The 14,441-nt window shown below is 39.8% G+C and overlaps 2 protein-coding genes across 6 annotated transcripts in view; one reads left to right on the top strand and one right to left on the bottom strand.

The window, feature by feature from the left end:
- WASHC4 (WASH complex subunit 4) overlaps window positions 1-14,441 on the top strand; it is a 275,049-nt gene that overhangs the window by 174,426 nt on the left and 86,182 nt on the right. The window lies entirely within an intron of this gene.
- Window positions 1-14,441, bottom strand: part of ALDH1L2 (aldehyde dehydrogenase 1 family member L2) — a 49,727-nt gene that overhangs the window by 31,132 nt on the left and 4,154 nt on the right. The window contains exons 2-4 of the mRNA XM_050945586.1: window positions 10,547-10,688; window positions 2,285-2,519; window positions 436-601 (exon numbers count right to left, since the gene is read on the bottom strand). Coding sequence (XP_050801543.1) covers window positions 436-601; window positions 2,285-2,519; window positions 10,547-10,688 — 543 coding nt within the window. The remainder of the gene's footprint in view (window positions 1-435; window positions 602-2,284; window positions 2,520-10,546; window positions 10,689-14,441) is intronic.

Here is a 14,441-nt window from a genome sequence, read left to right as displayed (position 1 = left end):
GACAAAACAAAGGAAGCTCTAACAGAAATGTTGTCTCCAATTTTCATTTTTTTTTAATTTGAAAGCTCCAAGTCCCTGTTTTCTATGATGCTATAAACTATTTGCTGCTGATTAGTCCAATTTAAAACAACAGGGGAAATTCAATGCAGGTGTAACTCCACTGAAGTCAAAGGAGTTACATCAGAGAAGAATTTGGCTCATTGACTTCAGAGGGAGCAGGATTTATCCTCTACTCAAAATATTGTGGGCCTCCAGTGGTATGAATGAGCATAGTTCCATTGAAGTCAATGGAATTACTTCAGCTGAAGATCTGGTCCAGTATATTCCCATTTCTTTAGTATCTAATTATATTTCATTTCTGTTCAAATTCCAAGAGGATTAGATGTGCCATATTTTTCCTTTTAAAATGTCTATGTTCAGCACAGGCAGACTTACCATAGCTTTTATGCCTTCTGGGAAAAGAAAATGATTATATAAGTCATCCACAGTATCGTTCCGTCCTACATCACATTCCCGCTGCAGAAGAATTGGTCCAGTGTCCAGACCATCATCAGCCCAGAAAATAGTAAGCCCTGCTTTTTTATCTCCTTCAATTAAAGTCCTGCCAACAGAATATTTTAGAGTAAATATAGAGGGAATGACCTTAGTCACAAATATCAACCCATTTGATAGTTTATATGCCTGATGCAGGCACAATATGGAGATCTGTGTGTGTGTAGTCTAATCAGCTTTCTTAGTACAGCGACTTCATTGCTATTATTCAAGAAGCTACAGACTTGACACTGCTGTTGTGCATACACAAAGACATAAACAAGGCTGTGGCCAATGTCTTATGTGTTGTGCTTTGCAGACCAGTCATTTTTGTTTCGTAGTTTATTATACTAAATTATTTTAAATTCATTATGAATGCTATAACAAATGGCACAGAAGTTCTGCAGTGGGCTGTGATACCATTTGGAAGTTGCAACCATCAGTACTAACAAAAGAAAATAGTACTAATGTCTGTGCGTCTACACAGTCTTTTTCATGAACATCTCCAAGTCAGTTACTAAAATTAACTAAATAAGCTTCACAATATATCTGAGCAATAGGTAAGGGAAACAGAGGTAGCTCACTATTAAAATGTATTTCCAGGGTGGAACATGACAACTGTTTAACAAAGCACAGCAAAACTACACAACAGTTTAAGACAAGTGACTAGGAACATCATATCCAGTTATTGCCTTCAATGGAACTATGGTAATTTACATCATCTCAAAATCTGGTCCTGAATTTGGAAAAAATTTTAGCCACACAGGTCTCAATTCCCCTTTGGAGCTGCAGGCCCTCCACACTGCTGGAAATTAGGCACAATTGTCTCTAGTTGTGTGGCTCAAAACTGACACACAAAATTAGTGAATACTTGACATTTGGCTGTATAAAAATCACCAACATCATTTCCTACATGTTTTAAATGTTCGTTGGCAGCCTCCCCCATTAGTTTTTGAGGCCCCACAAAACAACAGCAAAAGCTGTAATGCTTGCAAGTTGGTGGATTTGGAAAATGGTAATGTTGGCAAAGAAGGTGATTGCATTGCAGAAGTGAGATTCTCAGTCTCTGGAAATACTAGCGAAATTACCTAAGTTTGTCATATTTACTGGCTCTTGCAACCTGAAACAGAATGTCCAACAGGAGAGAAGAGCTGCCTAGCAGATATGGTAGCAACACTGACGTGCTATAATAGAGGGTATAAGCCTTCAGTAAATTTTAATTAACTACATAACTACTGTTAGCAGTGGCAGATATATTATTAAGCCTCCTCATACAGCAGTAAAAGTTTACCCCATGTGTTTGAACTGAAAGAAGGCTTGACATGAGGAAGGACAAGCAGGGCTTGTTTATAGATATAATAAAAGTTTACAGATATGTAAAACCTTACACAGATATGTAAGGCACAGATCTAAACCCACTTAAATTTCCTTCATTAAGTGTGCATCTCTTTCTTTTTATATACTGAATCGAGTTATGTGAGTAAAAACATACTAGAAACATGATTCATAGCAGCAATCTCAGTAGAATATTGAATAATAAAACTGGTTAAAAAAAATCAATCAACAAAAACTACACCGGAACCTAGGAGTGATGGAGAGACCATGGGCCAAACCTTCAGCAAGGTAGCTCAATTAGAGTCAATAGAATGATGCCAGTTTAAACCAGTTGAGGATCTGGCCTGTGCATCTTTCAGAGATATGGGAAATCTAAATAGCTTTGGAGTTTTTTGGTAAAAAAAAAAAATCATCTCACCAATTGATAGCTGAAGCTCCTCTGTGGCGGGGAAGGATGGATGGATGGTAGATAATTGATCCATGCTTAGGACTGTCAATAACATCCATGGGGATGAACTGCGTACAGAATGGAAGTACATTTAGATCTGCTCCAACTGATTTGTAGGCTTCAACTACTTCCTGGATAGGCTTGCCCTTAACTCTCCATCTGGGGAACTTAAAAACAGGGGTGCCATCTTTCTCTGCTGCCAGTGCTAAGAAACAAGAAAAAACATTTTTTTAAAAAAGTATGTTACCCTAAAAATTAAAATGTAATAAATAAGGATGACATCGTATGTCAAGTAAATCAGACAGTTAAATAAAAATGACTGCTTTATATTGATGCTAAAATGCCGTTGTACTCTATTGCCCTGTATATACTAACCTGTGCCCACAAAATTCAGGTACCTTTGGCGTGGGGAGCATGTTACTCTTATTATATAACACCATAAACAACTACTGAATGGTACTTGTCACAGGGTGGACCTTATATAAAGTAGGTCCAGCATCTCTGTGCCAGAACAGGTGCCCCCAGTCAGGCCAATTAAGGGGGTGCAGCTGAACCTGGGTCAAGAGGGAGTTTCAGTAGGTACGTCTATATTGAAATGTAAACTCAGGCTTTGAACTTAAGCTCAAGCCTAACACCCCTTCTTTCTACACAACAATGGCAACTTAACATACAGAAAGGAAGGTGAGCTACGAGACGTGGCTGTGATAAACTAAACAGTCTCTTGTGTGCCAAGTTCCTTTTAGTATTATATAGTCTATCTCATACTCCAGTACGAGAAATATCATGTGGAAAGGCTAAAATTTCTGGGAGAAAGAGCACAGTAAGAGGGACAACTGTTTCACAAAGGAGCAAGTATCATCACTTAGGAGGCCATCAAGGGTGAAGGTTGGCATAATAGTTAATCTGGGGTTAATCAATTATTTTTTGTCAAGGTCCAAATTTCTTGGTCAAAGTATAGTTGAGATCCAGACTGCAGAAAAAATAACACAAAGACAACAACAATGGTAATAGTAAGTAAATAAAAAGATTTCACAGTCTGAGATACAGAAGTGCAAGCACTCACAGCCGTAACGATAGTTAGTGGTGTCACAGTTCCCAAGGTAATAGCACCCCTGAGCCCTTCATGGGCTCCTTGAGGGCACCCCACTTAGATCTCAAGCCTCTAAGCATCACCTCTCTTAGGGCAGAGGCCCACAACTCTCTCCCTCTAGACCAGGGATTTAGGCTGAAATTCCTCCTGCAATTCCCTGTGAATTTCTGATCAGGAGTGACTTTTGTCCAGTACCTTCAGTCTTGTTCTCTCAGGAGCAAGGACCAGCCAGCCTTCTTAAAAGAAAGTATTTATTCAGAACAAAAGCATTACAGAGAAAACATACCTTAAAAACAATAAATAGCTTGCGTGAATGTCAAGCTTACTAGGTGTTACCCTTCTTCCACACGGAGGCCTGGCATGATTTAAAGCTTCAGGTCCACTTGCAGGACCTGGTTCCATTGGTCATAGTCTCATGCCAGTTCTTGGATTGGATGAGAGAGGACCCTGCCCATGTCAAGTTCATCATTTTATATCATTTTCAGTTCTTTGTCAGGCAGTCTCTGGAACCAGGACAAACTAGAATATGCAATTTTCTCCAGGAATGAGACTTCTTCAGACTTGTTACCTACCCCCTTGCCCTGGTGATTTTAGTTCCTGCAAGACCTTGTAACTCCCTAATTGGGCTAGAACAGTATCACTAGCCCATAAAGATAGATATGACACTTGTAAAGCTGATAAAGTCATCTTTGAATATTCCATGCTTCTACAACTCATTTCACAAATTGACAGTTCCTGATAGTTCATTCATGCTTATGTGACTTCTGTTACTTCATTGCTGTCCCAATTTTAAGAAAGAAATTAAACCCTTCACAACAGCAAGTAACAACACAAGGTGAGAAGGGAAATCAAGTCACATTTTTTCAATAAAAATAAATCAGCAGTTTCCCAATTGGGAGTTGTGTTTTGAACATACTAAGGATTATACAATGCTAAGTACTCTGAAAAATTGAGTCCTGTATGTGTCAGATTGTATATGCAAAATTAGTGGATACGTTTGACTTTATTGTCTGTGTCTTAGTTCCCTATCTACAAAATGGGGATAATGATGCTCCCTCATCTCACAGAGGTGTTATGAAAAAGACAGTACTCTTTGTGAAGCACTCAGATACTATACTGACGTGTGCCATAGAAGAACCCACGAGGAAATTAATAATTCTGACTTCAAAACAGCGTTTGAATAATATCTGGTAAATAAGGCCTGGGCCACACACTTAACAACAAGGAGAAAATAAAATATTGAATAACTGCTCAATAAATGAGCACTGTCCAGTCTGTGCACTGAATGAGCAGGAAAAAATAATATGTCATCATGTAATTAAAGACAGTACCATAATGCATACGTACAATGAGGCCAAATTAAGATTGCACAGGCCATCTTCATTCTGCATTTCCTAACTTTTGAGTAAATGATCGTGCAAGCTTAATAACGTTATTTTAGCATAGTGTGTGTGTGCGGGGGTGTGTATGTGTGTGTGTGTGCACAGGATTTTGCATATCCCAGTCTTTTCCTCTAGTAAGGAAATCTCAGTCCAGGTGAATTTTATGTGCATGGTAAGAAGGTCCTGTGAGGGTAGATAATTCTTACAGAACTCCAGAAGAAAAATATCACTATGGCCTTATGACTAATGAGATGATGACAGTCCTAAAGACACAGAGAAGGGAAAAGGAAATCCTTTACATAGGGAGTAGAATGGTATTCACCACCCTTCCCCCAATTTTCAGTCCTGCCTCATAGACCTAGGGGAAAAAAAATCCTTTTGGCGTTACAATGTGCTCCATTTCTCTAGTGTGTGCACATGCATGCTTGTGCTTGCACTCTGCTGTCCTGCATTGTACAGAATTAGATCTACTTACCTGTTCATTGATTCATCATTGTTTTGCCCACTAATGGCTGGCCTGGAAAAAGGCTATATGCACTACTGCTACAACAGCAAACACCTAACAGAGTTTCCTCTTTGACTCAAGTGGTAGCAAGTCTTTCTGGAAATAAGGGTGAGAGCTTTTCTGAAGATAAGTGCATGCAGTTAACTGAGGACAGTACCATATTTGTGTGTATATACAGTCAAGAACAGAAATGTTTGAAGGAAAAAAAACAAACAAGAAGCTATGTTCTAATCTCTCAGCGATGCAGCTCATGCTGCATCCATCATTAAATTCATTTTTAGGGTCTATGTATTAAGCATCTATACAAACAGAATGGAACGATAAATGTATAAATAACATTCATATCTTGTCGAATGATCATATCTATCTGGAATGAGTTTGGTTTCACAGAATTTAATTTTCCACTTCAGCAGTTCTGTACATGACTTTCAATAAAACTACCTAAGATTCATTGCAGTCAGGGGTATCTTACTATATGGTTCAAATGATCACAGACAACTCCCCTAAAATATATTTTCTGAGGCCCACTGTGTAGTCTTCCATCTCTATAGTTACAAATGAAGAAGAAGGAGGAGTACTTGTGGCACCTTAGAGACTAACAAATTTCCTAATCATATCAGCCACACTATCAGAGGCTCATTCACCTGCACATCTACCAATGTAATATATATGCCATCATGTGCCAGCAATGCCCCTCTGCCATATACACTGGCCAAACCAGACGGTCTCTATGCGAAGTAAGAAATGGACACAAATCAGACATCAAGAATTATAACATTCAAAAACCAGCTGGGGAACACTTCAACCTCCCTGGTCACTCATTTACAGACCTCAAAATTGCAATACTACAGCAAAAAAAACTTCAGACTCCAATGAGAAACTGCAGAATTTGAATTAATTTGCAAACTGGATACCATTAAATTAGGCTTGAAAAAAGACTGGTAGTGAATGGGTCATTACACAAAGTAAAAACTATTTCCCCTGCTAATTTTCCTCCTACTGTTATTCACACCTTCTTGTCAACTGTTGGAAATGGGCCATCCTGATTACCACTACAAGTTTTTCTTCTCCTGCTGATAATAGCCCACCTTAATTGATTACTCTAGTTATAGTAGATATGGCAACACCCATTTTTTCATGTTCTCTGTGTATATATATCTTCCTACTGTATTTTGCACCGCATGCATTCGATGAAGTGGGTTTTCGCCCACGAAAGCTTATGCTCAAATAAATTTGTTAGTCTCTAAGGTGCCACAAGGACTTCTCGTTCTTTTTGCTGATACAGACTAGCACGGCTGCCACTCTGAAATGAAAAAGAAAACCACATTCATGAATAACTGCAAAGTAGAGAAGAAATAAGTACATTAAACGTTGGCAACAGAATTTATTATATAATAAATAAATGCAATTGCACGACTGACCCAATACCCCACCAATTAGGGTAGGACACATGGTCTATTATGTGTCTATTATGTTGTAGACTCTATTATAATACAGTGTACAGGCCCATTAAGGCTTGCAAGAGGAACTCTTCTGAGCCTGCACTACACCTTGACACATTTGCATCTAAAAAAACCTGTGGGACAGGAGATGAGGCACAATGTGGCCTTAGTGGACTCAAGAATCCATCTCATTTAATTTAGGTAATAAATCTCTTCATTTTATAAATACAAACTTGAGTTTTACCAAATAAATCTTGATAGTATTAAAGCAGCCTTCAGAAGATATTTATTTAGGCATGTATTTCACACTGTATATCAGGAGTATGCACGTGTGAGATAAACCCTTACAAAATTCTTTGAACTATAGTCCTTGCACCCTATAGTACTGCCTCTGCTTTTAGAAATAGAATCTCAGCTGACTGACCATACGCTATCATCCTCAAATTCTACCTTAAATTGAAACTATTTTTGAATCATGTGAGTGTAAAATGCAGCAGCTATCAGCCCAAACCAATTTTTTGTCATCAAGTTTGCAATAAACTAATGTTATGGCCAAGCTAAAATAAATAATTGATTGAAATCAGTTAAAGTTTTGTCCAAGTGAGTACTGCTTTGGTTGCATAGTACTGCAACATTTCTCTATAGTACCTTCCCATAGCTAGCTGAATTATCTGTTATTGAGCTAGTAGAGCTCACCTAAGTCTTCCTAACTGTGAAAAGCTTTGTAATTTCATTTTAAATGAGACAGACTATAGAATTTAATAAACTTTGAAGCAATACACAAGTTTGGGAATGGTTACTGCCTGAATAAGCAAAAATTATGGTTGACTTTTCCTTAATAAAAGTCCTGTAACAACATGTCAGGAAATACTGAGTGAATGGAAACAGTTTATTAAATGTAATTTAAAATTTTAATTTGCCACCAAGGTTAATTGTGTTTTGGTGGTTGTAGTTGTTAATCTTATTAACTAACTGTTGTGGCACCATGGAGAAGAATACAGTTACAATTAAGACAGCCATTTCAAAGCAACTCCTTTGTTACTCCAGACTCTGTGCTAGAATTATACTGCACAAGTACACTACTAAATATGATCAGTCAGCAACTATTACTTCTAAAGGGCTAGAATATATCTATATGCCTATGCAATGGAGTAAGGGGGGATAAGTTGTCCCTTTACTCTCTTGAATGGTCTGCTTGTACCATAAGCTGCAATGCGCAATGGGAAGCAGGATTTGCAGAGCTGCTATTTCATCTCCAGACCATACAGGTAGTCAGGAGAGACCGGGGCCGAGGACAGGCAGAGTCTTGACTGCATGCCCTCTCAGTGTACCAGACAGCACAGCTATGTAAGCAAACCAGATGACATACTGGGCTAAATATAGGCCTGGCACCCCAGCAATTTACTTCAGCCCCAGACCGGATGCTCTGAATGACACTCTGCTTCTCAAGCTGTTCCCAGAGCAATGCAACTCTGGGTACGTCTACACTACAGGATTATTCTGATTTTACATAAACCAGTTTTGTAAAACAGATTGTATAAAGTCGAGCGCATGCGGCCACAGGAAGCACAATAATTCAGCGATGTGCGTCCATGTACCAAGGCTAGCGTAGATTTCTGGAGCATTGCACTGTGGGTAGCTATCCCGCAGCTATCCCATAGTTCCCACAGTCTCCCCCGCCCATTGGAATTCTGGGTTGAGATCCCAATGCATGATGGTGCAAAAACAGTGTCGCAGGTGATTCTGGGTAAATGTCGTCACTCATTCCTTCCTCTGTGAAAGCAATGGCAGACAATCATTTCGCGCCCTTTATCCGTGGATTGCCCTGGCAGACGCCATAGCATGGCAACCATGAAGCCTGTTTTGCCTTTTGTCACTGTCACCGTATGTCTACTGGATGCTGCTGACAGAGGCGGTATTGCAGCGCTAAACAGCAGCATTCATTTGCCTTTGCAAGGTAGCAGAGTTGTTCACCATCCCTATTGTACCGTCTGCCATGCCATTGTAAATTGGCAATGAGATGACGGTTATCAGTCGTTCTGTATCGTCTGCTGCTGTCATGGGTACTCCCGGCTGGCCTTCGCTGAGGTCGCCCAGGAGTGGAAAGACAAAAATGGGAATGACTTCCCGGGTCATTCCCTCCTTTATGTTTTATCTAAAAATAGGGTCAGTCCTGCCTAGAATATGAAGTAAGTGTACTAGAGAACCAGTGTACCAGAGAACCAGAGAGCACAGCTGCTCGGTGTCAGATCCCACAGAAATGATGAGCTGCATGCCATTCTAGGGGGTACCCCTGCAATAACCCCACCCATTGCTTCCCTCCTCCCCCAACCCTCCTGGGCTACTGTTGCAGTGTCCCCCCATTTGTGTGATGAAGTAATAAAGAATGAAGGAATAAGAAACACTGACTTTTTAGTGAGATAAAATGAGGGGGAGGCAGCCTCCAGCTGCTATGATAGTCCAGGCAGTACAGAATCTTTTCTTTAGACATGAAGCTGGGGGTGATGGAGCTCAGCCCCCAGTTGCTATGATGAAGATGGTTACCAGCCATTCTGTACCATCCGCTGGGAATGACCAGGAGTCATTCCTATTTTTATCCAGGCGCCCCCGGCCAACCTCACCGAGGCCAGCCAGGAGCACTCACAGGATGATGAGGACGGCTATCAGTCATTTTGTACTGTACTGTCTGCCACCGGGAAGGGGAGGGGAGAGGATGCTGCTGTTCAGTGCCGCAGCACCGCGTCTACCAGCAGCGTGCAGTAGACATACGGTGACATTGAAAAAAGTCAAGAAACGATTTTTTTCCTTTTTCTTTCTTGGGGGGGTGTAAATTGACGAGATATATCCTGAACCACCCCGGACAATGTGTTTGACCCTACAGGCACTGGGACCTCAGCCAAGAAGGCAAATGCTTTTCGGAGACTGCGGGGACTGTGGGATAGCTGGAGTCCTCAGTACCCCGTCCCTCCCTCCATGAGCGTCCATTTGATTCTTTGGCTTTCCGTTACGCTTGGCACACAGCACTGTGCTGTGGCCTCTGTCTATCATAGCCTGGAGATGTTTTCAAATGCTTTGTCATTTCATCTTCTGTAACGGAGCTCTGATAGAACAGATTTGTCTGTCCATACAGCGATCAGATCCAGTATCTCCCGTACAGCCCATGCTGGAGCTCTTTTTGGATTTGGGAGTGCATCGCCACCTGTGCTGATCAGAGCTCCATGCTGGGCAAACAGGAAATGAAATTCAAAAGTTCACAGGGATTTTCCTGTCTACCTGGCTAGTGCATCCGAGTTCAGATTGCTTTCCAGAGTGGTCACAATGGTGCACTGTGGGATACCGCCCGGAGGCCAATACCGTCGATTTGCGGCCACACTAACCCTAATCCGACATAGCAATACCAATTTCAGTGCTACTCCTCTCATCGGGGAGAAGTATAGAAACCGGTTTAAAGAGCCCTTTATATCAATATAAAGGGCCTCACTGTGTGGACGGGTGCAGGGTTAAATCGGTTTAATGCTGCTAAATTTGGTTTAAACGCGTAGTCTAGACCAGGCCTCTGAGATGCTCTTTAAATGGGGCAGATTGTAAGGTGGTGGTACAGCCCATGACAATTAGCTCTAGATAGAATTTAACTTAACACTGAAATAAGCATACCAGGTTAATTATTTCATTATGCCAAAAACAAGGCACACATTTATATATCTGGCTATATGTACAAACGACTACCATAAGGACAATGCCCTCTCATGGAGAAGCAAGTTAACTGTGCTTACGCATAATGATGATACTTACATTGTGATTGATTATACTTACCCAAAGGGTCAGCTTTTCCATTCACATCTGGAATGGTGAACACTCCCACGACTCTATGTCCCTCTTTCTGCAGGTGTCTGTAGACCTCTTGACCAAAAACACTCTGACCTATCAGAGCTAGCTTTAGCTTACGTTGATAAGCCTGTCAACAAGAGTTAAAGCAAACTACATTTTAGGATGCAGAAGAGATACGTTGCTACATGTAATTCTGTCTTACTCTTTCTTAGCCAATATTAGTTTTGATTTGTAAAGCAATCGTGTCTTTCTGTCCCAACAATATAATGGAATAAAATAAATTACCCATTTTTCCACCTTGTTCTTAAGAAGCAAATATAATCTACAATTTAGTGAGACCATACTTCTTTGCATACAAATGTCACTTGGTATTGCTACTGACTCCTTTATTATTTCATCAGCAGAAGTCTCTCCAGGTACATGCACTGCTTGTTACAAAAAGGCGTAACAAAATCCTACCTACAATCGACAAACCATGAAATCTTATATTTGAAACAGACTCTTGGCAAAATCTAGCCATTCCTGCCAGAAATTTCTGGAATATGCCCTCTAACTTCTAATTTCATCTATTATTCTTGCAGGAAAATTGAAATATTTTCTAATGACAAATGTCAATAGACTTGTGTCATAGTATAATTTCCAAATCTGGACCTTAGCGTCCAAAATATGGGTACTAGCATGAATTCCCCTAAGCTTAATTACCAGCTTAGATTTGATAGGCTGCCACCAATCAGCACTTAAGTAGAGCGCCTGATAGACTCTGGTGTCCCCAAACCCTTCCCTGGGGACCCCCAAGACCCAGATTCCTTGAGTCTCACAACAAAGGGAAATAAACCATTCCCTTCCCCCTCTTTACTTCCTCCCAGATCTTTCCCGCCCTGGGTACCCTAGGAGATCATCGTAATTCAAATCCTTGAATCACCACTCCCCCCTCCCTTCTTCCCCAGAGAGAAATACACAGATATATGCCAAGAGCAGGCTTTTCTTCCCTCCTCCCTTTCCTTTCTCTCACCAATTCCTTGGTGAGTACACAGACTCAAGTCCTTCAAGCCTTAACTAGGAGAAAAAAAATCAGACAGGTCTTAAAAGCAAAACTTTTAATAAAAAAAGAAAGAAAAAAGTAAAAGGTTTATCTCTGCAATTTAGATGGTAAAAAGTTACAGGGTCTTTCAACTTATAAACAATAGAAAGAAACCTTCTCCAGCAGAAACACAATTTAAGCTACTTCCAGCAAGTACACATATGTAAATGAAAAAAAAACAAATTAAAAGACTATGACAGCCTTTTCTTACTTACAATTCTGAATAGATAAGAGACTGTAGCAGGGAGATTGGCAGAAACCTGGTTGCACCTCTAGTCCCATCCAGGACCCAGAGAGAACAAAGCCAAACCCCAAACCCACAAACAAAGGCTTCCCTCCCATGAGATTTGAAAGTATCTTGTCTTCTGATTGGTCCTCTGGTCAAGTGTTTGCAGGTCACTGTTTGTTAACCCTTTATAGGTGAAAGAGACATTAACCCTTAGCTATCTGTTTATGACAACTTGACACTATGTTCAATGTTACATTAGTTCAAGTCACTCAAGGTATCTGTGGCTGAGCCCAGTTCCAAAGTCCTTACCTCACATAACAGATCTTTGTAGTACTGTCCACTCAGTTCCTACTTCTTGTTCAGCCAATTGATAAGACAAACAAGTTTGTTTAAATTTATGAGAGATAATGCTGTCCGCTTCTTATTTACAATGTGATCTGAAAGTGAGAACAGGCTTTCTCATAGCACTGTTGTAGCCAGTGCTGCAAGGTATTTACATGCCAGATATGCTAAACATTCGTATGCCCCTTCATGCTTCGATTTGTAGGCTCTAAAGTTTTATATTGATTTGTTTTTGAGTGCAGTTATGTAAAAAATAATATTTCTACATTTGTAAGTTGCACTTTCAGGATAAAGAGATTGCACTACTGTACTTGTACGAGGTGAACTGAAAAACACTATTTCTCTTGTTTATCATTTTACAGTGCAAATGTTTGTAATCAAAAATAATAATATGAGGTGAGCACTGTACACTTTGTATTCTGTGTTATAATTGAAATCAATACTTGAAAATGTAAAAAAACATTCAAAATATTTATAATACATTTAAATTGGCATTCTTTTAACAGTGCAGCTAATCACAACTATTTTTTTTAAATCTTGACAGCCCTAAAAACAAGCAAACAAAAAGTACATATGTTTGTAGCAATCCTTCAGACAGCAGGAAACAGTTTTGTCCTAGCAGCTGCAGCAGGAGCCTTCTTAGGACTTTGCTCTCTTTATACGTGCCATTTGAAAGTCAGGTGCAACTCCTGCTTCTTTCCCTGAGGGAACATCTCTAGGTTCTAGCTTCTCTCCTACCAGGGGATGCTGCCTCTTCATTAGAGAAACGGGGACACACAGGTACCACAACCACTAGGGTCACCATTTGGGTCCCAGAGGATTTGAACTGCCCATATGAGTGTCTTACAAATCCTGTATAGATTAGCAAACATTCAGGTACTGAAAGATATAATACAATACTTTGAAATAAACAAACAATTTCATGATGAAGAGTCAGTTGCAGTACTTTTTGCAAATGACATGAAATGATCCATTTTAAATTGTATTTCAGCTACACAGTCAGCCCCAGAAAGAGGTCTTAAAAATTGGTAGGATGTTCATGAATACAGGAAATGTTCATGAATTAGGAAAATTCCTGTAGGGCTATTTCGAGCCATAATGTTCTCTTGGATGTGTGTGCGAAAGTAAAATGAATTATATTGTAAAAATAAGAATGGATTAAAGAAATGTTGTATGTACTTTTAAGCAGAAATAAGAAATGTTAAAATACAGGTGCCAGGAAAAGAAACATTAGGCATAAACAATGGTGCTAATGGTGAAACATTAATAGAAGATTGGTAATTGTTAGTAAGGAAATAGGATATGTATGTCTAGCCCAGGTAAACTTATCAGATTCTGCTTCCTTTGTTATCTTGTTAAGTTCTCGCCCTTTTATCTGTATAAATAAGATAGTTTGTGTCTTGAATGGTGCTCACATGATCTAGGTGTTATCAGCAGAGCGCTGTGCTAATAAAACAGAGTGGTCTGACAAACTGTGAGTCCTGAGTCTAACTTTGACATGTGCATGCAACCTGCAGTGAAGACAACAGGAAATGAATTTGGCCAAGGGTAAAATTTGTCCTGTAGGTTGCAACAGTACAGAAAAAGTCCTCCTGTATTATAGTATCAGACAGCACTGGTGCAGGTGCAGCAGAAGTTGCCAATGTGGATGGGAGTAGTAAAAATGCTGGAGCCTTGTCTACACTGGCATGTACACCGTTGCTACCTCCAGTACAGTTGTACTATTGGTGCTAACAGCTATAATACGGCAACATATTTTTCTAGTGTAGATGAGAATTTCTTGTTTTAAATTACAACATGCACATTATCCCTTGAAATTTTTATATCCTGGCAATGCAACATGGCCACAGATAAGTCTTGCTACCAGTGCTTCATCACCTCAGCTTCTGCTTTTCAGAAACACAGTCCCAGTTATAAAAATCTGAGATTGGGTTTTTCTAACCATTTAACTGTTTATGAACACTCCAGGCAAGTTCAAGAAGTGTTCACCTGCTGTGCTACTGAATGTATCTCATACCGTATGAAATCCACTGATTTCTATGGAATGTTAATTGATAATGGCAGCACCATAGATGTGATGGAAAAAACATTAGAGAAAGTCCTCCTGATGCAAGTTACTTGTTCTACATTTGTTCTCTTGTTAACTGTCACTCAATAGCACCTCAAGTACACAGAAGTAGTGGTGTTTTAGACTTGTATTTTAATTTTTCAGTGTATTCCCCGCTAAA

The sequence above is a fragment of the Gopherus flavomarginatus genome, chromosome 1 (genome assembly GCF_025201925.1).
Source record: "Gopherus flavomarginatus isolate rGopFla2 chromosome 1, rGopFla2.mat.asm, whole genome shotgun sequence".
NCBI classification, from domain to species: Eukaryota; Metazoa; Chordata; order Testudines; family Testudinidae; genus Gopherus; species Gopherus flavomarginatus.
Note: the sequence above shows the minus strand (reverse complement) of the source record. Positions and strands in the feature narration are given on the sequence as shown.